This window comes from Hydractinia symbiolongicarpus, chromosome 1 (genome assembly GCF_029227915.1).
Source record: "Hydractinia symbiolongicarpus strain clone_291-10 chromosome 1, HSymV2.1, whole genome shotgun sequence".
In the NCBI taxonomy this organism is placed as follows: domain Eukaryota; kingdom Metazoa; phylum Cnidaria; class Hydrozoa; order Anthoathecata; family Hydractiniidae; genus Hydractinia; species Hydractinia symbiolongicarpus.
Genome location: NC_079875.1, coordinates 27883873 through 27910631, shown reverse-complemented (window position 1 = coordinate 27910631; position 26759 = coordinate 27883873). Strand labels below are relative to the sequence as shown.

At 36.8% G+C, this 26759-nt stretch overlaps 3 protein-coding genes across 4 annotated transcripts; 1 reads left to right on the top strand and 2 right to left on the bottom strand.

Annotated features, from left to right (window-relative positions):
• Positions 1–398: 398 nt before the first annotated feature.
• On the bottom strand, positions 399–1844 carry LOC130628876 (ubiquitin carboxyl-terminal hydrolase 17-like protein 6). Its single transcript, XM_057441955.1, has 4 exons — positions 1668–1844; positions 774–1541; positions 516–607; positions 399–417 (listed from the first exon to the last, which is right to left on the bottom strand). The coding sequence occupies exons 1-4, from the start codon at positions 1842–1844 to the stop codon at positions 399–401; spliced, it is 1056 nt and encodes a 351-aa protein (XP_057297938.1).
• A 78-nt stretch (positions 1845–1922) lies between these two features.
• Positions 1923–3574, bottom strand: LOC130628789 (uncharacterized). Its single transcript, XM_057441836.1, has 4 exons — positions 3284–3574; positions 2924–3166; positions 2372–2666; positions 1923–2305 (listed from the first exon to the last, which is right to left on the bottom strand). Exons 1-4 carry the CDS (start codon positions 3572–3574, stop codon positions 1923–1925), a joined length of 1212 nt encoding a protein of 403 aa, XP_057297819.1.
• A 597-nt stretch (positions 3575–4171) lies between these two features.
• On the top strand, positions 4172–6562 carry LOC130639937 (uncharacterized). 2 transcript variants are annotated; one of them, XM_057447116.1, is made up of 2 exons: positions 4172–4856; positions 5399–6562. In XM_057447116.1, the coding sequence occupies exons 1-2, from the start codon at positions 4627–4629 to the stop codon at positions 6210–6212; spliced, it is 1044 nt and encodes a 347-aa protein (XP_057303099.1). In that variant the 5' UTR covers positions 4172–4626; the 3' UTR covers positions 6213–6562. The 2 variants fall into 2 exon arrangements, with proteins under 2 accessions (XP_057303099.1, XP_057303108.1); XM_057447125.1 differs by lacking the exon at positions 4172–4856 and adding an exon at positions 4863–5178.
• Positions 6563–26759: the final 20197 nt, after the last annotated feature.

Below are 26759 nucleotides of genomic sequence, written 5' to 3'. Positions count from 1 at the left end.
AATTGAACAAACAAACAGACATAGAGAGTAGGACAAGACTTCTGTAAAGGATACAAGGGTTTCGATGTCTAGCTAAGTCACCTCAAAAGAGATCTGCGAACAGTCTTCAGGAGGAACTAGACATTTTTTTCATCCATAACTTTTCATCTGTCCTACTCTGTACTATCTTGAGTGACTGGGGTAAAAAGTGGAGTCGTCACTCTCAAAAGATAAGACCAGTGTAGTCAAACCCCCTTGCTGACATAATTTTTATTTTGTTTTTTGTTTTTTTCTTTTTGACTGGGGTAATAAGTGGAGTCGTCACTCTCCAAAGATAGGACCTGGTACAGTCAAACCCCCTTGCTGGCGTATTTTTTTGTTTTTCGCTTTTATTTTGACTGGGGTAATAGGTGGAGTTGTCACTCTTTAAGGACAAGACTACAAAAAAAAATTATAAAAAAAAAGAAAAAAAAAAAAGAATAATCAAACCCCCTTGCTGACATAAACCGGAAGTTTTGGTGCTGACTGTGATTTACCTGAGCTCTTCAAGGAAAAGGATGTAAGGTTGTACACCATTTAGCAAGCCTTGTTTGCAAGAGACCACTGCTCCGTCGTTGCAATAAAACCACTTACCATGCACTTGGTTATAAGCAACAGTGTGGAATGGCCATGGTTCAAATTTCCAGAGTGGTTAATTACAGCCCTTAAGTTGTAGTGCTTGCGACAAGAGACTTCACTGTCTACAGTGATAGGTATAGAAACGGTGCCCGGTAAGATGTGACAGGAGAACAAACCTTTGACACAAGACCTTTGGTATAGGCAAAGCGCGTTAATTGCAGAACCAAAATTGAACTGCATTCTGCAACCTCTTTTTCAACTGTTGCAGTTTGGTAACTATTGCAGTAGTGACAGATGTAGGAGTTGACACCTGACAATTCTTCGCTCTCCAAAAAGTTATCTATTGAAGATTGTACAGTCGATGTCAAGGGCAGTTTAAGAAATGGACTTACTTGCTCAGAGGTGCTAATATTATTGCAAGCGCCGCAAGTAGTGCATATTTTCACACGAGTGTTGAATAATATACCAAAGAAAGGAAAGGCTAAGGACAACTCTGGTATGAGATACTCAAGAATCTCTAGGGCATCTTGCTGAGAGAACGGATTAAAAGCAGCACCCCTTGCATTAGAAACATGGCCTTTTAATGCATTTAGAAATGAAGAAGTGTTTACTGTAACCTTGGAGGAGGATAGTTTGTGTAGAATACTCACAAAACTATTACCTATCGCCATATTGGAATCATTTGCAGAGATGGCTGTGGCGACTGCGGGTAACACATAAAAACATTGCAAGATGGAATTGATGTAACATGTGTTGCCCAAATTTAGCAAGCCGCTGTTGCTGCCTAGTGATTCCTGTGCAGGCAAAGTAGTGGAGCTCTTTGTTATGCCCTGGGGATTCGTGTCCTTAAAGCTAGTGGTCGAAGTTGCTTGTGACTTGGATGATTTCTTTGAAACAGTTGGTATCAATTGAGGGGTATGCTGTGGATCCCTACCAGGATGAATCTAAGACAAAGAATCTGGAGATAGCCAGATGTAAAACGACGATCGCATAGATGACTCAGGAAGAGATTTCAGAGTGGAACGCACAGACATGTTAGAAAAGCCGAGGCGACGGAGGCAGATTCTAACTGTTTCGGAACAAAATCCCCTAGCTCCTACTTCAACAGCAAAGAAATGTACAGACCAATTGTTTAATCTCATGACGGAACAAAGTGACGAGTATTTATCAACCTTAACTCCATGCCAAGTCTCCATGTTCTCTTCGCATGGGCAAGTTAATTCAAGGATAATTACAGTTTTGGTCATGGCAGAAGTTAAAAGTATGTCCGGACGAAGTTGAGTTACAGCAAGATAAGGTGGTACTATTAAGGCCGAATCTAAGTCTCACAATAATCTCCAATCAGAGGCCAGGTGAAGAATTCCCTGAATTTTTGAACGCTTTTTGGTGGGAAGACGTGTACCAGCTAGAAAAAAGCATATTTTATGACATCTAGATGGTTTTGCTGGCTCATAATTGGGTAAGAACTTCTGAATGGCTGTCACTAACACACGTAGAACAGTATGGTGGCGGTACGTAAATCTACCTTGTGAAAGGGCTAATTTACAAGCGCCAAAAATGTTGGACACGTTACAAGAGGGTTTTTTACATAGGGTGCAACTTTTGTCATTTTGAATTACCCACTTGACAAGATTTGTAGGAGAAGGAAGCGTGTCATAGGTTGCGCCGATGCAAAACGAAGATAAACTTTGCGGCAGAGACAGTAGTTCTTCCAAGAAATATTTATTTATTTAATAAACGTATTTAATAAACGAGCACCACTTAGTCCAGTTACCTTGGACATGAAGCTGTACGGCTCGAGCATAATAAATGTCTTCCTCATTGTCCTGCACAACATCTGATACAAGTTTGAGGTAAGAATGGGTACCAATTGGTGGGACACTCTTATGGCTTACCAGTCCTAAGCCTGCTCTACCAAACTGGTGGAAACCAAGTATTTTCTTGAACTCGAGTTGACTCTCTGCTGATTTTACTGTCTGATCTACCTTCCAGTGTCCAGCCTTTAAGTCTGGAGGAGAGTCTGAGACTAGAGGATCAGCCGAATCTCGCAGGAGAAGATGGCCTCTGATCTTAGCAGATTTTAGTACATAGGATAGGCTAATTAAAGGTAACGGGCATGGCGATAAAGCGGAATACAAACTTATGTTAGAAATAGAGTGATGGAGTCTCAGCCACTTTCTTATGAAGAAAGACAACTTTTGTTCAAGTGAAACAATACGAGATATCGGAACTTCGTAAATTAAAAAAGGCCATCGCATTCGGGGAATTAGAACACTTTCAGAAGGCCTCTATGGGAAGAATTATCTATGAGTTTGACTTGCTCTACAGCGTTAACAATAACCTGTTGGACAACAGCTGAATCTGACAATGTTGAATTTATCGTCCGACCAAGAAACTTAACTGGGTTTGCGTTAATAGATGGGATTGGTTCTTGCAGGACACAAAAAGGAGACTGATCTAAAACTTTTCCATTAGCTATAACAATGCTTCGTGATATTGAAGGTCTAAAGCCCATTCCAGCCCAATGAAGGGCTGTTACACAACGATCCAACAAGTTCTGAGTTTGACACTTGAACACATTAAAAATATGTCATCCATAAAGGCCTTAACCGGAGGATGGTCTGAATTGCCAGGCGAAACACAAATTTTTTAACTCTTCTTTGGCGCACACATATTCAACGATTACATTTATAGCTGTCAAAAATAGTATGATTGATAATTTACAACCAATAAAAATACCTCTAAAGTGTTGCTGCCAGCTGGATGAGGCTGTAAAAGAGAAAGACTTGCTCCAGAGTCTGCCATAGTAGGCGTTAATAAGCCTTATCCAAGACTCTGAAACACCATAGCAACGAAGGGCCATAAGAATGAGTTTATGCGGTAAAGCGGCATACGCATTCGCCACATCAAGCCATATTGCAGATAGTGTATTTTTTCTAGACTTGGCGTTTCTCAGAGCAGCCCAGACAAGAGACATATGCTCCCAGCAACCAGGGAGTTTTCCATACATCTATTTTGAATGGATTTGTTAATAAAGTGGCTTTTCTGAATGATGTGGTTTTCTAGGCACAAGACTGAAAAAAAGTTTTCCTTCCACATTTAGGAGAACAATTGGCCGAAAGTCCTTTACGGATGATGAAGATGGAGGCTTGTTTTTAGGGATATAAACTTCTGAAGTGACCCTCCACTGAACAGGAATGTAGGAATTCTTTAAACAAGGTTGGAAAAGATTGAAAAGAAAGGACGCAATTTTAGGACAATTCTTGTAAACAGTGTAAGGTATTTGGTTCAATCCGGGTGACGATGCATTCCGACGAGTATGAAGAATGGTTTAAAAGTCACTCTACATGGTTCTAGACTTTTTTTGTCTTTGTTTGTCTGTGTAACCTAGCGTTTCCCCAGGCCTGTCCTTGTTTGTTTCTGTCCACGGTGACTATCATAACCCTAGCATCTAGCTATTTTGGTAGCCTCCCTCCAACATACTCAGATATAGTTAACATATAGTATATAAAAAAATGAATTAATATTTCTAGACTTTATATATTCAGGGGCGGATCCAGTGTACGTCAGCGCCGTCACGCGACTGACATAATTTTGACTAAGAATCGTAAAAAATAATAGGGTACTGTGATCCCGCAGGCCCTGCGTCCGTTGAGCTTTATTTTACGGACCTTCCTCTTCTGTGACTGAGTTGATGGATACGGCAAAAAGCGACTGACATCCGAAGAATTTTCATGCAAATTGATTGGCTTGCCGGCCGAAATAACGTATTCTGATTGGTTTACAAAAAACTGACGACTTTGACCCATATTTACGGTATTCGAAGTGTGATTCAGCCTGTATTTTCTTATAATAATTAAAGCTTTCATAAACCGATACCGTGTAATTAAAATTTCGGACCAAACGAAAGCAATTAGGTGAGCTTTTTCGGACCAAATGAAAGCAATCAAAGGCTTTTCGGACCAAATGAAAGCATGCAGGACTTTATAATGGGTAATCAGGGCGTATTGTTTCTCTTTTCGAGAAAGCATGGCGACTTACGACATGTTTGACCGCATACGTGCTGAAATGAGAAGTAATAATTTTTTGTATATGCAAGAAATCTATGAGAAATCATTAAAAAAAATCAAATCTTTGTGTCACAAAGATCTTTACCAAAGCTTAAACGATGGAACAATATCTCGAAATCTTAATGCAGAGGTTTATTTTCCAAAGTTATTGTGGGGGAAAGACCCAGGGAGTTCTGCAATTGCTTTGTGGTGAGATAAATAATATTCTTTTGTTATCTTAAACACTTATATATTGAATAAATTATTTAATAGGCCATTCAAAGTTGTTTTCTTTGGCCATCTGCCAAATGATCTTTTGCATAATTGTTTTAATAGCTTTGATTCAAAAGAATTTCGGCAAAACAAAGTAGCTAGCTAGAGATTAAAAGGATCATGTTCATGCTGTTGTGTACAAGATTTTTTGTTATAATATTGCAATAATAACATATAATATTTAAATATATTTTTAAATTTGATTTAATAACTATAGCCTAGCTAGGTAGCTAAACTGTAAAAAAGTTGAACCAATGAAGTAAATATATATATATAGTAAATAAACCACAGGCTTTTAAGAACATTTAGAGTGTCACTTTGAAGTGTGGCTATGTATTCTTTAGTTAGATTAGCTTTTAAATTAATATTTGCATGAATGTGAAGTTGTTGACAATTTACTTTTTCGTTGAATAAAATAAGTTTGTAAATGGTTGTGACATTCTGGTTAATCATGCATGTAGTTTGCTATCTTGTTTTAGTTCTGAAGCCACTGGGAATTGTTTGTACAGCTCCATGTCCCTGCTTCTTGTTGGCGACAACACACTGGTTGACGAGCTGCGACATTTAACTTCGTTAGAACTTTTTCTTCACCCTGAGGTATATAGTAAGCATCCTGTTTTAGTTTCTTGCTATGAAAAATATCAAGGTAAGTCATTTAAATCTTTTAATTGTATTGTACATATGAGCATGTCTTTTTCTGCAACTGAAACTGGTGTAACACCAATAGACTTTGTGAGAAATGAAGCTGTTTTGAACTGTACTAACCAGACTTGGTGTAGTTTGCTCTGCATGTTTGCTTTGTCTACGGTAACATCAAAAAACATCTTTTCCTATTTCCCTGACTGTGGTGATGAGAGAGATAAACTTTTATTTAACTGCAAAATTGAACCCATGTTTACATCATTAAACGATAAAGTTACTGATGCTCATATTTTGTTTTGTCTGCAAGGTGTTCATGCAGAATGTGGTCAGACTTTTAAAGCCAACCATTTTGTGCCAGTATTATTTCTTCCTAATGGTACCAAAAGGAAACTAATTCAACATTCCAAAAAAATCTTGCCGCAGTCTAAAAAACCCTGTTTGTTCCCAAAAGATGGGAAGGTACAATCAAAGTTGTCGTTTTGGACAGACCAGTGCAGCGACAAACTTATTTTGCCTACTTGTAAGAAAAAAGACTTACCCCAAATAAAAGAGGAGCACAAAACTGTTGTTGATGTTTCTTCCATGCCTCCTTTTGCTGGTAGTAGTAAAGTTAATTCAGATACTGTTGTTTGTAATAGTGCCAGATGTTGATAAAGTTTTAAATAAATTTGCTAAAGATAAAAGAAGACTTGAATTAATATAAATTTTTCCACTATACAATCTAGAACAAATTAATGAATAAATAAATAAATAATTAAATCTTACCCACTCCTAATTGAAAAAAATAGTAACCATTTATATAAAATAAATTCCCTTTCCTCTTGTTTACGTTGTGTCGTTATCTTTCTGCAGGTTCAGCTTGCTCCGGCTGATAGTACCTGTTCTAGGAGCCCCCTGTCAGGGGCTTTAATAACTTTCTATTTTTATATCAATTCCTTTTCTTTAACCCCCCCCCCCCTTTTCCGAGTTCGGCTTGCTCCAGCTGATAGCACTCGGTTGATTGGAGCAGACTGTCCATGTCTCGAATAGCTAATATTACGTTATTAGCTGTTTCCTAGGCATGCTGACGAGCCCTGATATTGGGCGAAACAGTCTTAAAATATATGAATTTAAACTGTTGTTTTTATTTTTCCTACACTTTTTTGCAACCCTTTACAAGATTGTTTGTTATTTTGCTGACCATTCGAAACAAAAAACGTCTCTAACAAAGCTAATAATTTGGACATTAATTAGGCCGTTTATAGTGCGTAGAGGCTCAAAATAGCGAAAGTTTCCGGGGCTGCGCCCCGGATCCCCCATGGTGGGCTTACAGCGCCCCCCATGACCCCCAGCTGTTCTGGGCGCAGCAAACTGCTGCACTGTTTTTTGCTTCGCAAAAAAAGTGACTGACATGTTACAAATGCTGGATCCGCCTCTGATATTTACTGGATACTCGTAACTGTAGATTGTTGGTAAAAATATATTATTATCTATCATTGCAGTCAATTGCGTACGCTATCCCTTACTCAAATACAAACAATCGTGTAGCAAAACTATATACTAATAAGAGCAGCGAAGTGTGTCTATCAATTTTTATAGTGACCCTTATTCTGAAAAGATGCCTTAAAATATGTCAATACGAACAAGTTTAAATTATTATATTTGACAGGGCATTCTTTAGGTCTACGAATAATCTGTTTGCCTATTTATAAATAAAATTGCGAGAATGTATTAGTGGATATATCTTATTCGTATGTTTTTTTTCAGTATTCTTACCTATGTTATCGTTTAATTTACCATTTTAGTCTTTTCTACCTTTAAGCTGTTTATGTTTTATTTTTAACCTTATAACAGGTCAAACACTGATAACAGTTTCTTTATAAAATATTTTGTCCTGTATAAATATAAGTTTTATATCCTGTATAAATATTTGCGAATAAATAAATAATAAATTTTCTTATTACAAACCCTTCCAAATCTAAACTTGCCCCAGGAATAACCCTGTTAGGATAGATCAGCAGTTCTGACTGTTTCATTAGGTTTTCCTGCTCGCAACGTTCCATATCTTTAAAAGTACTGTTTTGGCAGTGCCCTGACAATTGTACTTGGTGCAAAAAAGCAAAGCAATATTTACATTGCAAATATTCACTTGGTATGGATTTTACTCCATTAGGACATCGCTCGTCCTTTATTATATCACATTTCGTGCTTCAGAGAATAACAACTTTCCTAACAGCAACCACTCTATTTTCAACCCAAGGTGTCCACGTTTTTTCTTTCACTTTTATCCAGCAAAGTGCCACTTCCAAATAACTTCAAGAAAAACAATCATCTATCCTAATTCTATAACCCAACACATACTTTGTTTTTCGGCTTTCCTCAACGGTGGAGAGAAAATCAAGGTTTCAGTTTTGTGCATATTTTCTTTGTCGTTGAACAAGAAAAACGTACTTACGTAATATTTCCAATCAAAAAAAATATTTCTAATTGTATCTTAATTATCGGAAAAAGAAATTCTGTTAAAAGCAAGTAAAAATGGAATCAATTCCACAATTGATTCATTGACAAAAATAAAAAATTTCAAGTTCAACGGCAAACATTTTTAGTCGATACATTTAAACAAGCTTAGTGACATAAACAAGTTCAGCTATTTGTACTCCTTTCTTTGCGATGAAGCTAAAAACTTCATTTCAGGATTATCACTTACGTCAGCAAACTTTGAAACAGCTGTAACTCCTTTGAAAATCGGTACGGAAACAAGTTAAGTTCATTCATGAACAAATTTGTCTAGTTAGCTAAAGTAACAAGCAATAATGATCTTAAAAAATTGAGAAATTTATTAGATCAAACGGAGCCCACTATTTGTCATCTAGACCCACTAAATGTTAAAACAGATAGTTATGTTACTTTATTAACCCCACTTATAAACGATAAATTTCCAGTCTTTGTCTTAGTTTGTTATTAATAGTAAGACCAGAACTCCCAAATTCTGACTGATTTTGTTCTTTTTATGAATTTTTTTTAGAAATTTCTTCGAAATTGACGTGCTTATAAAAAATTAATCAATTAAGTCGATATGAGTATTTACGCAGATAGCAATTAAGAATAATTATCAAAGATAATGGAAACCCTAAATTTGATTTTATGACAAGACTAGCTTCGTTTCTTTTAGTTTGAAAAAGTATATTTGAGCCCGAAGTAGTTCTAGCCAATAAATTTTCTTCAATTCATTCTCAATTTGTCCATAACTGCTTGCGATCGCTTTTTTTGCCTATAATAGCTGCGTTGTAAAAGTCACTTTAAGAAATATTTAAAACTTAAAAAGTCGAGTTTGAAAAAACCTGAAGGGTCAAAAAAAATAAAGATGTATGGACGCAACCTCGTTCTCAGCGCCTGTTGATTCTTCTGCATGTTTGCACGTTAAAGCTCACAAATCAAAATTTACAACAAACAAAATTTACACACTTTTAGAATGTTCGGAATTCATTTGTCCTTTAAATAAATTTCCAAGCTTCTTTAAACGGAAGAAGCTGTATGTGAATTAAATTTTGTTGCAAACATTTAAGTTAATCGAAAACACAGCATATACGTCAGCACATGACCTTCCTCCGTAATAAGACTTAAAACGATCTCATAAATCTGTAAAGTACAAGATTCTTGCTCATCGCCATATCTTTCAGTTATCTTTAGATCATCAAATTGAAGATATGGCGAGTTTCCCTGATATCCAGGAAGATAGTAAAAATAAAGTGGGTTTCAATTTGGATTTATGATTGTGTTGTTGTTTTTTGTCAGTGATTGTAGTCAAAATCGACTCTTTGTCATGAGAATGATATCCCCATCGAAAGCCAACGTTACCACGGTAATGTGTGCAATTCAATGTAGCTTCTTTATCTGTATGCTCAAGTTTCAACTTTGTGATGGTGCCGGCATGCTTTAATGTAAACTTATCATTATTTGCACCAAAAAAAAAAAAAATATGTAGCTCGTAACTTCCAATCGTTGGCTAGAATAAAATTATAATCATTATTAATGAATATTTTAGCTATATTGGAATTTATATACATAATTTTGTTTTTTAACCAAAGAAAATCAAACTGTTCATGCAGGAAAAAAAATATTGTGTCAAAATTAAGTTATGAAACGATTTCTTCTAAAACGTAAAATTCGATCACAATGGAGACAAGTCAATCGGATTGCTGAGATCTCGCTTTGCTAAAATGAGATCTCTGTTCAATGAACTTAAAATTTTTGATGTAATTGCTTCGGCCCGGCTAACCAAACTATTTTTTTTTTCTGTGCATGATTTGCAGTATGAAAAAAAAATAGATTTCGAAATCCCAAAATTTTCTTTAATATCTATATATTTTCCTTGAAAAATTAGTATAGAATTTTTATGGCAGTATGGGGTGAAGATGAGTAGATTTTAGATAAACTAACATAAATAAAATTCCCAATCTTTTGTGCTAATAGACAAATTACATAAACATGTGGATTATCTTCAGTTCCTTTACAATACTTGCAGTTTTTTTAAATTTGCTCCTATACCTTTTCCATTTGTTTAGCATGTCATTTGTCGGTAGAATTTTATGTAAAATCCTAAAACTAATGTTTTTACTTGCTGGTATATTGTAGGAATTGAAATCGTTTGGCCAGATATTTTCCCATCTAATTTTTTACCGGCAGTTTCTTCCCATTTTACTTGCGCTTTAACTGGAGATGGTATGTCTTTATGCAGTACTTGGTAGAGTTTTTCAACAGTCGGTTGTTCATGTTTTAGAATTTCTTTATTTTGTTGGAAAATACTGTCAGATTGAAATTCCGTTTTAGTTGTTCCACCATATATTGCAATAACACAACTACTCCCAGACGTGTTATTAATATCCAGTTCTTCCGAAACTGTAATTATGGTAGAATTGATTTGTCCATGTGAAGAGAACACGAAATATAGGCACAAACGAAAGCTTAAAAAATATTCTTCACTTGTTATGCTATGAAAAACAATGGATGGATCGTGCATTTCTTTGCCATTGAGGTGGGTGCGAAGGGTTTCTGTTCATAATCAGTAAGGACCTGTTTTCGTCGCCTTGGTTTCCCTAACAAGCCATTACGTTCCCTATTAAAATCCCTAACTTTTACCTCCATGAGTGCTTCTTTTTACATCTGGATGTTTCGAAATTCTACCACTTGGGTTGAGCCTAAAAAGGCCCCAATCATTCCTGAAGTTTCTTCTGTTACAAATATGGAATTTAAGAAATCAAGAACCCCTCAGAAATCTTCCGCAAGTCACACAAAATCTTGTAAAATAAAAAAAAAAACCAAAAACTTGCTACAAGGTCTTCCAAAACAACAGTCGCATTGCCATCTAACCTTGATTTTAGGAATAGCGGTCTTAAAAAACTTGGGAAACACATGTTATGCAAACTTAATCTTACAATGTTTTTACAACCTTCCAAAAGTTAAAGAAGCCATTTCTGTCAGCAAAACAACCTCAAAGTTAGGCGAAGCATTGTAGGTGTTCTTTAAAGTCTGGCTGTTTCTAGAAGTCCAGTTGATCCTCCCATTTTTTGTGTGCTATGAAACATCATATCTCAGCTGCGAAGGGAAGTGCATTTAATATCTTTGCTCAGCACGACGTCCCCGAGTTTCTTGAATATCTCCTACCTGGTCTGTCATTAGACTTTCCATTTCTTGGAAGTCTTTTTAGTATTGGCATCAAGACATCAACCACTTACAACTCATGTCATATTACCAGCTCCTCAGAAGTTATAGCACCATGCATCCAACTTTCTCTGCACCCTACGTTACAATCTTCCTTAGATAATTTCTTTGAAAGCGAGGAGTTGTCAGACACCAATGCTTACCTCTGCCATCTTTGTAACGCCCATCAAACTGCTCTAGTCGAAAAAGAGGTAGTGTCGTGCGGTTTCCATCTCATTTTACAGTTAAAACGTCTTGGCAGTACCAACGGCCTTGTGTCAAAAATTGCCTCTCGTATTACAGCTTACCCTGGTACCCTATCCATACCTTTTACCGTAGATGGAGAAGTGAAATTTCGTAAAAATTTTCAATTAAGGGTTATTATCAACCATTGCGGCAACTTAAATAATGGTCACTACACAACCATAGCCTTCCACCAAATGGTTCACAGGTGGATACATTGCAACGATAGAGCAGTAATTTTCTGTGATGACCGGCTTATTAACAGTCACGAGTCGTGTGTTTTCTTTTTAGAAGAGCTGAGGTAAGAATATTTTAACCAGAATGAGTCAGCAAGGGGGCTTGACTACACACAGTCTTGTCTTTGGCGACTCCACTTATTACCCCAGTTAAAACAAAAAAAAATAGCAGGGAGGTTTGATCACACATGATCTTGTCTTTGGAGAGTAACGACTCCACTTATTACCTGAGTTGAAAACAAAGAATAGCACAGTTGAACAGAAATTTCAAAGTTGACTATTCTGTTCTGTAAAAGAAGTCCCCATTTGTCTTTTTAGCTAAGAAATACCAGTTTTGTTTACATCATTCAGTGCTGAATATTATTTATCTTAAACTTACTTATTTTTTCTCAACACAGTCATGAATTTTCAGTAAAATGTTAAAAATATATAGATATCAATTTGTGGAACATACTTATTTATTTGTTGTCAAAGTAGTCATTTTAAGACTTAAACATAAAATAGTTTCATGTTCAACTTTTCTTTAAAATACAGCAAAACATTATATTTTTTAATATGTTTTGCGTGTGTTTTAGAAATGATCCGAACATTTCCAAAAAAGGACACAATGTACAATCTGCAGCATATTCTCTTCAAAAAGTCATAAATGTAATAAATAAAAAATAAAATTTTAGGGTGTATTAAATCTGTACTATGTAGAGACATGAGTGATATTTTTGAAAAGTAGGTTTTAAAGTCTTTTTGTGCTTTTTTTGCTTAGTGTTGTGACGTCATTATGTTGCTCTCAGTTGCTCTGCGTAGGCAAAACGGCTGGGTTTTTTTCAGCCTCTATACACCCGTCTATGCTCTTAGCGACTTTATTTCGGATGGATGTACAAATCCAGAGTCAAAACTCAATATTTTACCAATTTGTTGATGACTTGAAAACGTTACTTTAAGTTCCGTAACAACATTTTGTCGCTGAGCAACATAATGGCGTAAATATAACATTCATGTTTCCTGCGGGAGTTCGTTTTCAAGATGGCGATCGGTTTTGCAAGCAAATTGCTTTTCCTTTATAATTGTATTTTTCATAAATGGTAATTTATATTCATGTTCTAAATTTTAAGTTGCTTCAAGTAAACTTTAAACAACGTTCGCAGTATTCAACTGATCAGTAATAATTTAGTTCTCCAGGTATGGGGATAACTTTGAAATTGTACATGAGCGTTTTTTCACGGAACTTAAACACTCTAGGATTTTCGATTTTCTCTAGAGCGCGACTGTTGAAAATAGGAGCGAGAGGTTTATGGCCGACTGTTACGATTAATGAAGGGCAGCCGAGGACGAACATTCTGCAGTTGTGAAGTCCGAACATAAGGGCTAATGCTTCACTCTCGATAGGGGCTTATCGGCTTTCCGAGTCTCTCGTGAATCGGGAACCAGCGTAAATTGTTTTCCAATGATCGGGGCCGCAGAAGACGTCTTCTTTATTTGGGCAATGGCAATGTTTTTGAAACAGGGTGAAACCTATACCGGTTTTCAACCAATCTGTCGATAACCAGGTCTGGCGGTTGAGCTGAAAAGATTTAACCCCGTCTTTGATAGCGTCAATGATTGCTACCTTCGATCGTTGAAATACAGTTTCTAGGGTATCGTTCCAATAAAATTTCTTACCCTTCTCTAATAATTCTCGAAAGGGTGCCATTACTGGGGCTTGGGCAAAGGCGTATGTAGTTTGGTTGATTAAGCTGAACCAGGAACGTATATCTTTAATGTTTTTCGGTGTTGGGAATTCCTGAATGGCTTGTAATATTCGAGCTGGTGGTCGGTAACCATCCTCAGTTATATCAAAACCGGCAAACTCTACAACGTCCCCAGCAAAGTGAAATTTTTCTGGATTAAAGATGATACCGTTTGTTGCACACAGGTTGATGTATCTAACGCAATGCCAAAACGATTTGGTAATGTCATTATCCCAAAGGATGGAATCGTCAATACATCGAGCTACTCTAGGAAAGTCTTTGGTGATATCATCAAAGCGCTTGGTGTATCCGTCCCCGGAAGCATTGAAACCTTGAGGTGCGCGAACCTCGCGAAGGTATCTATAGCGTCCCCACTTGGTGATGAAAGTTGTTGCATCACGGGCTTCTTCGGACAAGGCGACACTGTGATATCCGTTCCAAGCGTCTAACTCTTGGGGGTATGGCGCTAACAATATTGAACGGCGTTTGGGTGTGGTGCGTCTCTCGACGAGTAGCTTTATTCAGTCCTGGAGGTCGACGGTTCGCCTGGGTGTTCCGTCCTTTTTGGGGACAACGACCATACGAGAACACCATGTTGTTGGGTGACCAGGAGGAATGGGTTCAATGATCCCAAGCGCCACGTCGGAATCGAGTTGGGATTTCACGGTGTATTTCCAATGATGTGGAATCGAGATTGGGGTGTGTACGGCCTTGGGTGGATGGTCTGGTAGGAACGATATGCGAAGAGGTTCACCAGTCATTACTCGGAGTTTCTGGTGTTTACATACATTAAACGCGCTACTGGCGTAATAGTCTTTAATCCATTTCTCAATATTTGTTGGCGGAAATGGTAGCTTGTCAGGTAATGGTGGGCATTCTGTTCTAATCTTACAACCACACGGTGCGATGGAGGTGTCTGGTGTGCTGGGTTTAGTTATAGCGGCGTTAACGGAAGGATCGTTGGGAAACGAATCGCGTAAAATGTCTAAGGGTTTCAGGGTGGTTTGTGAGAGGTAGGTGGTGCTAACCCCCTCACATATGTATAACAGTTCTGTAGTTTCGCCGTTGGCTGTGATAATATCGACGAGGAGGGTTCCGATAATTGTTAGTTTGTTATTACCCACTCCCCTCAGGCGATTTTTTGTGGGTAGAAGCCATCGCTTGGCTTGCGTAATGTTCTTAAGTATATGTGGTCCGGTAGTGCATATCTGTGCACCGGTGTCGGCAACAGCTTTCTCGTTGACTAGTTGTGGGATTTCAGGCCAGTGTTCATTAGGCCGTAGGTTCATATAAGCTTTCTTGTCTATTTTAACTTCAATATCTAACGTAGGTGATTTTTCTGGTGTGCTTGGGATAAAACGATGTGGGAGTCCATCTAGTCACAATGGGGATGCGGTATCTACTGCTGACAATAGGAATTCGGCAGATTCAGCGGGTGGGACTTCAATCGCCGAGGTCTTGGGGCTACGGCAGACGTGAGCGAAGTGGTTCAACTTATTACAGTTTCTACAAGTCTTACCATAGGCAGGGCAAGTTGAACGACCCTTTGGGTGGAAGGGCTTTCCGCATCCGATGCAAGTTTTGTTGTTGTTGTTGTTGGTGGGTGGACGGGATGATGGCTTTGATTTCAAGGCGGATACGTCAGATATCGACTGGTGTGGTGATTGAAATTCGGATGAAGCGCGTTCAGTTGATTCCAATGTCAAAAGACGGGTTGTAAGCTGGCTCAATGTTGTTAATATTTCCATTTCAGAAAGTACTTTCGATTGATGGGACGGATTTCGGAGACCGGCAATCAGCTGGGATCGAATCATTTCGTCAGCGTATGAAGGGGTGCATCCGTTGTCTCCACAGGTTCCAGAGCAACTAAATCTACAAAGCATAGCTTGGGCTTTCAAACGGGAAATAAATGACGTAACTGTTTCACCATCACTTTGTTTTAATTTGTAAAAGTGTTGGAGATAAACTTCGGGGTGAACGGCTTTTACGGATACTGACTTTATGAATCCAAGCAAGTCATTCTCAGACACAGTAAGCAGAGTGTCAGGACCGATAAAATTAAACAACATTTCGTTTACCTTTTGAGAGCATGCAGCTCTGAGTTCGTTTCTGATGTCCTGCTCACTCGACAAGCCGGCCATCTCCTTATAGCGGCTCCATTCGTCCTTGAAGATGATCCAACGGTTATCGGTGGAATCGGCGTCAATAATGGGTCTCGTAAGCTTTGCACGTGATCTTCCTCCGACAGATGGGTTGGCGGCGGGTAGCAGTGACGGGAGTTGGGCGAACAGTGTGGTCATTGTTTTTTGCATCTCGAGGTGTTGCTGCTGCATTTGAATTATCATCTCGGCTTGACTAGGGGACGGAGCGTCGGGTAACGGGGCGGTGGGCGGTATGCCGTTATCTTGTGACATGGTCAAAACAAAATGGCGGTGTGACCACGGATGAAAATCGGATGAAAACGATTTAGAATGTTTTGTAACCCCTTTGCAACAATTATGAGCAAAAGAGATGTGAAAAGTATGCTGAAGTGAGTTTGTGTGTTTTATACAATATACAACGTTTCAATAATTAATGTAAATGTTCAAGGTGCGTTCGATGTGACGTGAAGAGACTTCGTTTAGAAGATACAGAATGTTTGTTATGTTTTTGTTGTTGAACGTGTAAACGAGCGTGGAATGTGTTGAATGTCTCTTTCTGATGTGTTCAGTTTCCACTTACGATGTTTTTTGTTGATAAGAGAGTGCTTGCTTGCGTGCAATCTCACCAATTGATAGAAAAATATCCAGGAGTCAAAGGCTCACTTCTGACACCATGTATATTCGTTGATAACTGAATGTTATTCTCTGACCTAACATACTAAGATAAAATACAAATCGGGTTAACTATCGGATAAATATAAACGGGATACATATACATTCTCTTTGTGTTCTATCTGTAACTAGTCCCGTTTATTTTGTTAGTTACGTCGTGTGTCGTATTGTTTGTGATAAAAAAGATTATTTTCTCTATAAACATTTTGTCAAGGAATAGTTATGGGTCTATGTTGGACAGTACTCATGCTTGTAAGAAGACAAAAAGTGTATTTAGCACTTTTTTTGGGAGCTAAATCCCAATTTTATTATTCCCAATATGTAAACAAAACTTCGCCGTCGATTTTGTGTAATCAATCTATTTTGCTTTTCAGATGTTGACAGTATTTGCCTCTGTAATTTTTGTTTGTCATTTAAAAAAAATGTCGTGACATGTTGTGACACGTTGATTTTACTACGAAAACCCTGTCAAAATGTATATAATGTTTGTGACATGTCTCTATATTTTATTATAAACAAAATCTGAAGTGCTAAAAGCTATAGGTAAAAAATCAAAGTGCTGGTCTCTGCATAAATTAGTCTTCATCAGCTCCATGAAGTACTAATTCACTAAAACAACGTGGGCATGGTTCAATGTGTTTGATGTTTTCCTTCGGAATTTGTGAGAAGAACTCGAACTTGTGCCATCTCGACGCCATCATGTCAGTCTCCCTTTCATCTCTGACATTGAACTTGCCGACATATTCAATGGGGCCTTTGCTAGTAGCGAATATTGGAATATCGTTCTCTCGGCTTATGCATAGGTCGGTGGCGAATTGATTTTTCGGTCGAGGTAGATGTACTGTTTGGCCCTCGAGGAGTAACAAGAAGTCGTTCCACGCAATGGTTTCTGAGTTCCAGCGATAATCATTGAGGTAAACGACTTCGCACTCGTCGAGGCCCACCCATGCATACTTCCCGGTTGCTGGATTTGCAAAGGTTTTGAATATTAGCTCCAGTGGATTCAGTAGGAAAGACTTGCCGCAGTTCGTTGGCCCAACTATCAAAATGTTTGTATGTTTCTGACGCCCTTTGATAAAACTTTGGCGGAGTGAAAAAGCAAAGTTGAAAATGTTCATCTTGTTGTTTTTTAAAACTTCCTTGGCAAAAACTATCCACTGCCCTTCGCAGCCTGACACGCAGTTTTCTTCGGCACATTGTTTAATGATAGAAATGCGATTTTTATGGGACCTTTCTTTTTTAATGCTGTAGGTGCCTCCTGCATTTTCCAGGTATCAGCAATCAGATCGGCCCTCGATTTAGGAGTACGGCTCAGCACAAATCTTTTCAAATCGTTTTCTCCTCTCTCACTACGTTTCAACGCCTCTGACATCAGGCCAGCCTCAGTGCGTATGTTTTTTTTCACAAGGAAATCTGATACATCGCAAACATCCAATCTTTTTGTTTTGTTACTGCATACTTTCTTAGATGAAGTTGATGCAGTGCTTCTATTTAATACAGCCTTCCCCTCAGATAAAGTCGATGCGGTGTTTGATACAGCTTTACTCTCAGATCGACGCTGCCTTGCCTTTTCTGATTGTCGGCGCATGGCATTCTTTGTTTTTGGCGACGAAATGTGATCGAGGTCAGCATGACCCTTGAAGTGGAGGACGTTTCGCTTCTGTTTATTTTTACATACGTAGCGGTAGGCTGCTACATAGCCACAATTTTCTAATGCAAAGTCAACAGATATTCCATGTTTGTTATAAATGGAACGCCATATCGGCTTCCACCGTCGAGTTCCGCTGAATTGAAGGGCCATGTGGTAGTGCTTCCCACCATCAGCATGACTTTCTCTAAAGCAAGCCCAATCTGTGCACACTGTCTTGCTATTACCTGCACCAATTTCTGACAACACGCACTTGCTAAACTCAATGGAAGTTGGAAATCTATTAAGATCTGCTTGTGAATATGTGAGTAAAAATGAACGACGGCTGTCGTCATAATCCTCGCCTTCTGTGTTTCCTCCAACGAACGTCAAATTTTCCATCACAGCTAAGTATATTTACTATCTAAACAAAGAAAAACAACATGCTGAATGGTGCTAAGTGCTATTGGGTGGTCCTCTTTTTGTTTATGTTTTGTTTATGACTTGGTGCTGTATCTATCTATTATCAGACTAAGTCTAAGCTTTGTATATATGTTTTAGAGCTACAACTGTTCATGTTTTGGTTTTCCCGCCCTTTTCAGATTTGTTTTGATTCCATGTAAAATTGTCACGAATTTTTAGAAGCCCTGTGGTCATGTGACTGTGGTCATGTGACATGCCCATGCTGCATGACCATGTGACAGAACAGAAAAAATATTCAAGATGGAACTTGGCTGATGGTCTTAGATTATTTTTGAAGAAGTTCTAACCAAATCTAAGGCAGATCCCTGTTCAATTTTTTTTCCTGATTTTCAGACAATCCCAGACAAAATATATGTCAAAATTGTGAATTTGCCCCCCTCCCCCCAATATCAGTGCTGTGACAGTGTTGTGAGCCCGGAATAAGCTTTGATATAGGGGGAGGGGGGGATGTTATGATAGTTGTGTACTTGTTCTGAGTTTTGACGACATATTTTGTCTGGGATTGTAGTTATATCTGCATTGCGATGTAGTTAATCCTATTCTCTTTACTCAATTTTAGAGTAAGTCAATCTATTGGAGGAACACTTTCTTGCTTTCTATAAAGTGCCATTTTGACAACAAAAGTATTAATTTTGATACACTTGGAAATCTTAAGAGGTTCATATGATACCAAAAACTCTTTTGTCACTCTCCAAAGATAAGACCAGTGCAGTCAAACCACCTTGCTCATATATTTTTTTTGGTTCTTTCCTTTTTGACTGGGTTAATAAGTGGAGTTGTCACTCTCCAAAGGTAGGACCTGATACAGTCAAACCCCCTCGCTGGCATGGAAGTTTTTCAAGAACCTTATGTTGCAATTTATGTGACCCTTGATGATATGACAGTTAATTTAAATAAAATTGTCAATAATGAAACTGCCACCAAAGCACACTCTTTTTTTAATGAAATTTCTACCTTTGAGTTCATTGTATCTGTTGTTGTGACCAGAAATGTTTTGGCACTAACACATCGTGTTACAACTTTGCTTTGCAGGAACAATGTAGATTTTTTTCACAACACATGGTACAAGGAGGCATTAGATATTGTGGAAAGTGTAGGAGTTGAGGAGAAAATAAAACGGGTTATCAGAAGGCAAACATTAAGGGACAACCAACCTAAGCCTTAACCATACCAATCTTGGACCATTTAAACAGTGAACTTAATTCGAGGTTTAATTTTGAAAACTTTGTAGTGTATAATGGATTGTGCATTGTACCAGCCAAAGTAGTTTCAATGGTTTACTCCAATAAAGATTGGAAGAGCAAATTCAAAAGGTTTGTAGATTTTTACTGTGGGAAAAGTTTGCTTTGGATTATCAGGGTACAAGACCTGAAACCATTGCTCAAACTTTATATAAATGTTGCTATTCGCATTCTTGCTACTATCCCTATTACTTCATGTGAATGTGAAAGAAGTTTTTCATCATTGAGACGATCAAAAGATTATTGCGGTAGTACCATGACAGAAGATCGTCTTAATGGCCTTTCTTTAATGTACATTCATCAAGAAATTATTCCAAAGGTAGATGATGTACTTAATATTTTTGCCCGAGATCCTAGAAGATTACAGTTAATTTAAATTCGCTTAAAACTTAATACATATTTAAACAATTTACTTACTCATCTTTTGCTAAGTCTTACTTTTAAGTTGGTAATTATACACTTAACATCTTAGGTTCACCCTAAAAGTTGAATTTTCTGAAGTCCTATCTCCTCTTTTATAACATACATTTATTAAAATGCTTTGAGCACAACCCCTGATTTCTATGTTAATGCTGCTTTTTAGCAAGAGTCCTTTCAGTTTATAAAATTACTTTTTGACCCTTGTTTTTTATATTCCATATCCTTTGTTTTTTTTATATATTTTACTGAAATAGTTCTTGCACATTCATTTTTTAAATTTGTTTTTATATAATTCTTTGTTATCATGTCAACCCGGTATACTGATGTTTAGATCTCAAATTTGAGAGATTCATTCATTATTCCATTGGCCGGTTTTGAAAATTTGCTCAATTTGACCCATTTCATGTTAGATTCAATTTGTCCATGGTTTTCTACATTACGTGATGTGCAAGAAAGAAGAAAGAAGATTTTTATGGGTTATTAATGTAACCCTTCAAGTTTTCAAAAAACATTATTTTGGAATACCAGCTGCTATGAAAAAGTAGCTAGATTTATGTTGTTTTTTCTTTCAATTTATTCTTATGAAATAGGTGTCTGGTAATTATACATTAAAAAAATGATAATTGGGGCATTTGCAACAAAAAAATTTTGGCTTCACGAAAAATTTTGACTAAGGACTTTTTAAACCTGTATCTGCCCCTGATTTTATTTTTTAATTCTAAAAATATTACCATTAAATCAGGAATACTGTTTGGTTGATAATTGCTGAGTACAGTTAAATAATTGACAGTCACGCTGCCATCATTGCTCTTTTGAAAATTAGGAAATTATCTTCCAAATAATCATAAGCTTTTTTGTAATTTTTTCTTAAGTAGTATTTCGCTATTTCACATTGATTCCTCTGCTACTATAAATTTGATCAATCCAATAGATCACAACAAGATCAAAAACAACGAGTGGACTAAAATGGAAATTTGCCAATATAATTGAATTATCTAACAATTTACATTTTTTGTGTTTTCATGAATTTGTTATTGTTTGTGTTCTTTACATCACGCTCTCCAACACCTAACATGACTTTTTAATTGGTTATTGCTGGGGTATGCTGTTGTTCACTTTGTATGCAAAAAAGTATAAATATTGATGACTGCAATTCTATTTACATTGCCCATTTAGCCGTCATCAGTCACACTGCTTCATATTTTAAATCGGCAAGTATTTTCATACAAATTACACTTTAACTCTTATATTTGTTTACATAAAGGATTATTTTTATCTTTTCCTTAATTTAGAAATGGCTAACAAAAAAAGTTCAAAAACAGTCATGATTTTCCTATGGCTCAACCGTCCTGAGTTAGCAGAAACTCTTGAAACAAACTCGCCGCTGGTTGGAGATAAGTTGAACAACATTGTTAAAGGAGGTATATCGCAAGTGAAGGAATCCATGCAGCCGAGGAGAACCCGTCGAAGTTGAAATTAAGAAAACTTCAACTTGCAGCAAACTTTTATATTTATTTACCTAAAAGGATTATTTTTATCTTTCCATTCTCATTATGTTTTCCTCAATTTAGAAATGGCTAACAAAAATATTTCAAAAACAGCTGTGAACTTCCTATGGCTCAACTGTCCTGAGTTAGCAAAAACTCGCCGTTGCCTGGAGATAAGAAGTTGAACAACATTGTTAAAGGGCGTATATGGCAAGTGAAGGAATCCTTGCAGCGGTTTAATAGAAAATCAGACGAGGAGAAGCCGTCAAAGTCGAAATTAAAAAAACTTTCACTTACAGTAACAGGCGTTGCGCTGCCCGAAAAGGAAGAAGTGGTGAGTAATTTTAAACATTTATTCCTTATATTAATAACTAATATAATAATCTGTTATAATTCTGCTTTTATGTTTAGATATTGGATAAGTACTTAGATCTCGCGTTGAAACTGGTGCAGAGCTGTACTCCACGGCACTTCACCTAAAATGCGACCAAAATTCGCCCACACGAACTTACCCTTTGTTGCAGAGCAAGGTGGAGCGGGGAAAGAACGTTGGAAAACTTTCAAAGACAAACCCATATAAAATTAATATGATGTGTGCATTGACAAATCCCCAAGCACGCCTGCTTCATCTTCCTCTGCTACAAAGAGGTATTTAATGGCTATGCTTGCTGACGTGGACGAGGAGGACAGCGTTGCATCAGTTGAAGAGCCAAAGACAGAGTCGAAGAAGAAGAGAAAAAAACCAACAACAAGTAATCCGATTGGCAACATGTCGTATTAATTACATTGACGGAACAATCATGCACATACACACAGCATATATTAATGTATACATTTGAATGTAACAAATTTGACAATCGTAATATAGAATTGTACACACTTCTTCAAACAAAGTTATGATAGAAAGATGCATATTCTGTAGCGAGTTCCAGTCAAGTCTATCTCGCCACATCAGATGTGACCAAAAACAAGAAAGATGAAAAAAGGCATTTTAAGGGCAAATTTCGATATTATTAAAGACTAGCTGGGTAAACCCAGCGTCAAGCCACAAGTCAAAATGTGAGCCGGCGATAAGCGCTCTGTGGAGCGCTTAATAACAGCCGTAAAATGCTCCACACAATGAGGTGGAGTGCTTTAGAACAGGTATACAGTATGTTATAAATCAAGTAAAGCGCATACACCATTATAGTGTTGCGACTGTAACATATTTTTCAAGAAATAACTATCCTGCAACAATAGCTGTAATAAAAATAGAGTTAACACACCGTTGTTACCCAGTCATGGCAAAAACATTCGGTTAATATTATTTTATTTTGCGGAATAAGTTTTTCTGAAAGTTAAAAATTTAATCGTGGCAATGGGCTGACCGCTTAGTACAGTTAGTTAAACAATGTTGCACAGGTGTGTACGGATAATACCCTTTTGAAAAAACTTTCTTGGAGACTCTGTTTAAACAAAAACACAAGAAACAGTCTATTGTTAACACAGGGCTGAACAGTCGGTCCAGGTAAACCGTGGTGCACATTCTTACAGGCGAATACACTTTTTTCAAAAAAAAATATAACAGATTCAGTGTAAAAAGAAACACAGAAAACAGTCTGTTGGGGGAAATACACGAAGTTTGATTATTGAACTAAAATATACTTTATATTTTTAATATTTACTTAGTAAATTTACCCTTCTCTCTCACATTTGCTTGGATATAGTCTGCTTGGGTATGTTTATACTCTTCTCTGTCTATTATATAAATATTTTTCTTTTGAATAGTTTTCTACTTTTTAGCATATCTATAGTAATTTTAGAGCATATTTTATATATAATTTATTTTTTTAAATCATTACTTTTATATTTTAAACAGGACACATATTTATAGCAGTTCTTTTAAAACTTAAATGTACATATCCTCTATAAATAATTAAAAAAATACAAGTGGGAACGTTGTCATGCGATCACACAAAAGGGCAACCAATATTGGTTATGGCAAGAATGGACGTTAGGTGACACAATTTCATGGTGTTTTTCAGTTAAACCCATTTTTATAGATAATTGTTGTCATTCGTGGAACAAGCTTCAAGAAATTTTTCCCACGTGTAGTGTGAAACTAGACTGACTTCATTCAATTTAGCGACTTAACAAGACTCTCTCCCAAAAACATCAATTTTACCATGTGTGTAGGCTTGATTTTTTGACAGAAAAATGATTTGGAAACAAGTAGAATAAAATGTACAGCAAGCATTGAACAAATCAATAACAGTCTTGATTGTTTCGTAAGGAAATAGGAAAACATATATTACAATGGCTGGAATATTTTTTAAACAAATTTTCAAAAGGGAAGTGAAAACTTTTAAACCAAATAGCAGTCAGCAGAGTCGTGGGAACTGGAAAGAGATCTTTCTTTTTTTAGGTTAAGCTAAGGAAACCTAACCAGCTCCCTTTGGAGGAATATGTTCAAAACATGCGAAATCATGTTTTAGAAAGAATTGGTGCCATCATCACCGATTCTTTTAACTTCTGGGACAAGCACACAAATGTCGAATTGCGGGATTGTTGCTATTACTGCTATTACTAACAGAGTTTAGAGAAGCGATGGATGGGGTTTGGCTTGACAGGGAATGATCGGATGAAATTGATCATCCAATTAAAAAGGCCCTGATCAAGTCGTTTAAAATAACGTATCAAAGTGGAAAGGGAAGTGTTAGGTTGGTACCAGTTTTAATTCCTTAAGACTGCGTGTCAGCCTTACAGATCTTAGCCGATCCAGAGAAAGAAAAGTTTTGAGTGCAGCTTTTAAAAATCCTTTTCTGTTTCCCAGTACCCAAAACTCGACAAATCATGCATCTGGTTGGCATACGACACACAATATTTGCGACAAACTGAATATCAACTCAGCAACTACATTAACCGCCACAAAAAATCGCCATCGTGTTCGCACGCTTTTCGCATCTTTGAACTGTTGGGGCAAGATGGGTCACTATAGAGATTCAGGAACAAAGGAGAAAATATCGAGTTTTTAAACTTACATGTCTGACAAAAGTAAAATTTAGTACCACTACTCAGTAGCAACAAGTTAGCAGGTTAAATAAAAATAAAGTACTAAAATATAGCTATAAAAATCCTAACCGTGTATAAAATAATAAAAATAAAAAACAAACAAATAAAATTAGTCACAGAAGTCACAAATAGGTTTATCTGAAGAACAATATAGTTCATGAAGCCATGCTGAACACTTTATACACTGTATCCAGTTTTAATCTTCTACAACTGGTGGTGTCATTTTTGTTTTAGTCATTGTTTTCTTTTATAATGTTTCTGTTTTCGCCTTTGGTTGTTTCTTCGACTTTGATGGTTTCTTTGTATCATTTTCAGATTTCTCCAAAGATAACTTGTATGGTGATCCTGCATTGTTATCATGCATGGCACGTTTGCGCATTGGAAGGGTTGCTGTATGCAATAGACTAAATAGCTAATTTGGTATGATCGTATGATGCATTAGAAACTGTATGTTGTGGAAAATTTGCAATAACCTTTTTTGTGTGATGATTTTTTCTAATATCTGGTATACCATTTTCCCTGGTGTACTTCTGGCATGGCAAAGCAAGTACATAGTTTTAACAGATTTAGATTTTTACATAACCGCTGTTAGCCACCTTCGATTTTGTTAGACCTTTTGCATTTTTATTTGTTGTTGGACCTGCTTATATTTTTAAGCGTTCTGTTTCAGCGGGTATAAATATAACGCAGATTGTGAGCAACCTCAATCCCAGGGCTTTTTTTCTCCTTTTTTTATTGCTGCACATGCTTATTTTTTGGACGTTTTGCTTCAGCGGAGATTCAGTTGATTCTTCCATGGGGATTCGGCTAGTTTTTAATAATAGACGACTACTCGTTATGTTCAAGTTATGCATTTACTTCGGAAGAAGAACCAGAAACACCAAAAAAAAGAACTTTATCAAGTAAATCCAAATCATCTGCTGGGAAGGAATTCAGTCATTCATTTTTAAAAACATGATTGTATATATTTTTTCTTGACCAGCAAACTAAGTCATCACAATTTGATTTAGCAAAAAATTTACCAACACCACCAATCCGGTTTACCGTTTCTAACAAAAAGAAGGCATCTGAGTGTTTTAGTGGAAAAAGATCTTTGGCAGGTAATCAAGACTTTAATAAAACTTTACAAAGGGATTTTAAGAGATAAAAAGCTAACACTTTTGATGATCATTTGTATTTTATATTTAGAATCTGTTTCACCTGTAATACGTAAACAAAATATGTATGTGGAAGATTCACCAATGTTGTCACCATCAGAACCAAATACACCACTATCACCACTTGCTGCTAACCCTTGTTCCAGCATTAATGTTTCTCCAAGGTGCTCTCCAAGAAGTGAAAGTTCTAGTTCTTTCACCTCAAAGAAAATTTTCAATGTGTGTAGGCTTGATTTGGAAACAAGTAGAATAAAATGTACACAAGCATTGAACAAATCAATAACAGTCTTGATTGTTTCGTAAAGAAATAGGAAAACATTTATTATAATGGCTGGAATATTTTTTAATCAAATTTTCAAAAGGGAAGTGAAAACTCTTAAACCGAATTTATGTGGGTATGGGGACCAATAGGAATGAACATTTACACAGGGAATTGAAACATCTGGTGAAAAGAAATAAACTTGGAGTACGAACAAACATTTCTCTTCTTGCCACCCATTAATTGCCGAATTATTGGTCATACAGTTGCACCTCCAATTTGGAGCATAGAAAAAGCTTTGGTATTATACTTTCAATGCATCGACTGACAGGTTAATTCAATGAATGTCCTGCAAATATTGATGCTGTTGACCTTGCCTAGGAAAGCTTGCTGTATAAAATAAATCAAATGTACCCACAGATCATAATTACAAAGAATACTCAAAGTAAGTTAGCCTTATTTTACCACACAGGACACAACTTGATTTTCTATTATCTATATATTAATAAGTCTTGTGTCTGTATGCACACGGTGAGGCCATGGCACAAAAGTCACAGGCCAATATTTTACCTTATTAATCCTGTAAAACAACTTTTTACTATTTAACATAAACTCTTGATACATTTTCTCTTATTATTTTGTGAAACTCACATGATCCTGTTTAGGTAAAATCATGTAATGAGGACGATACACGCTAAGGCAGCTATTGTAAACCATTTTAATCTGGAATATCAGGATCTAGCTGCATGTATTAAAATTATCTGTATTACTGGCATTT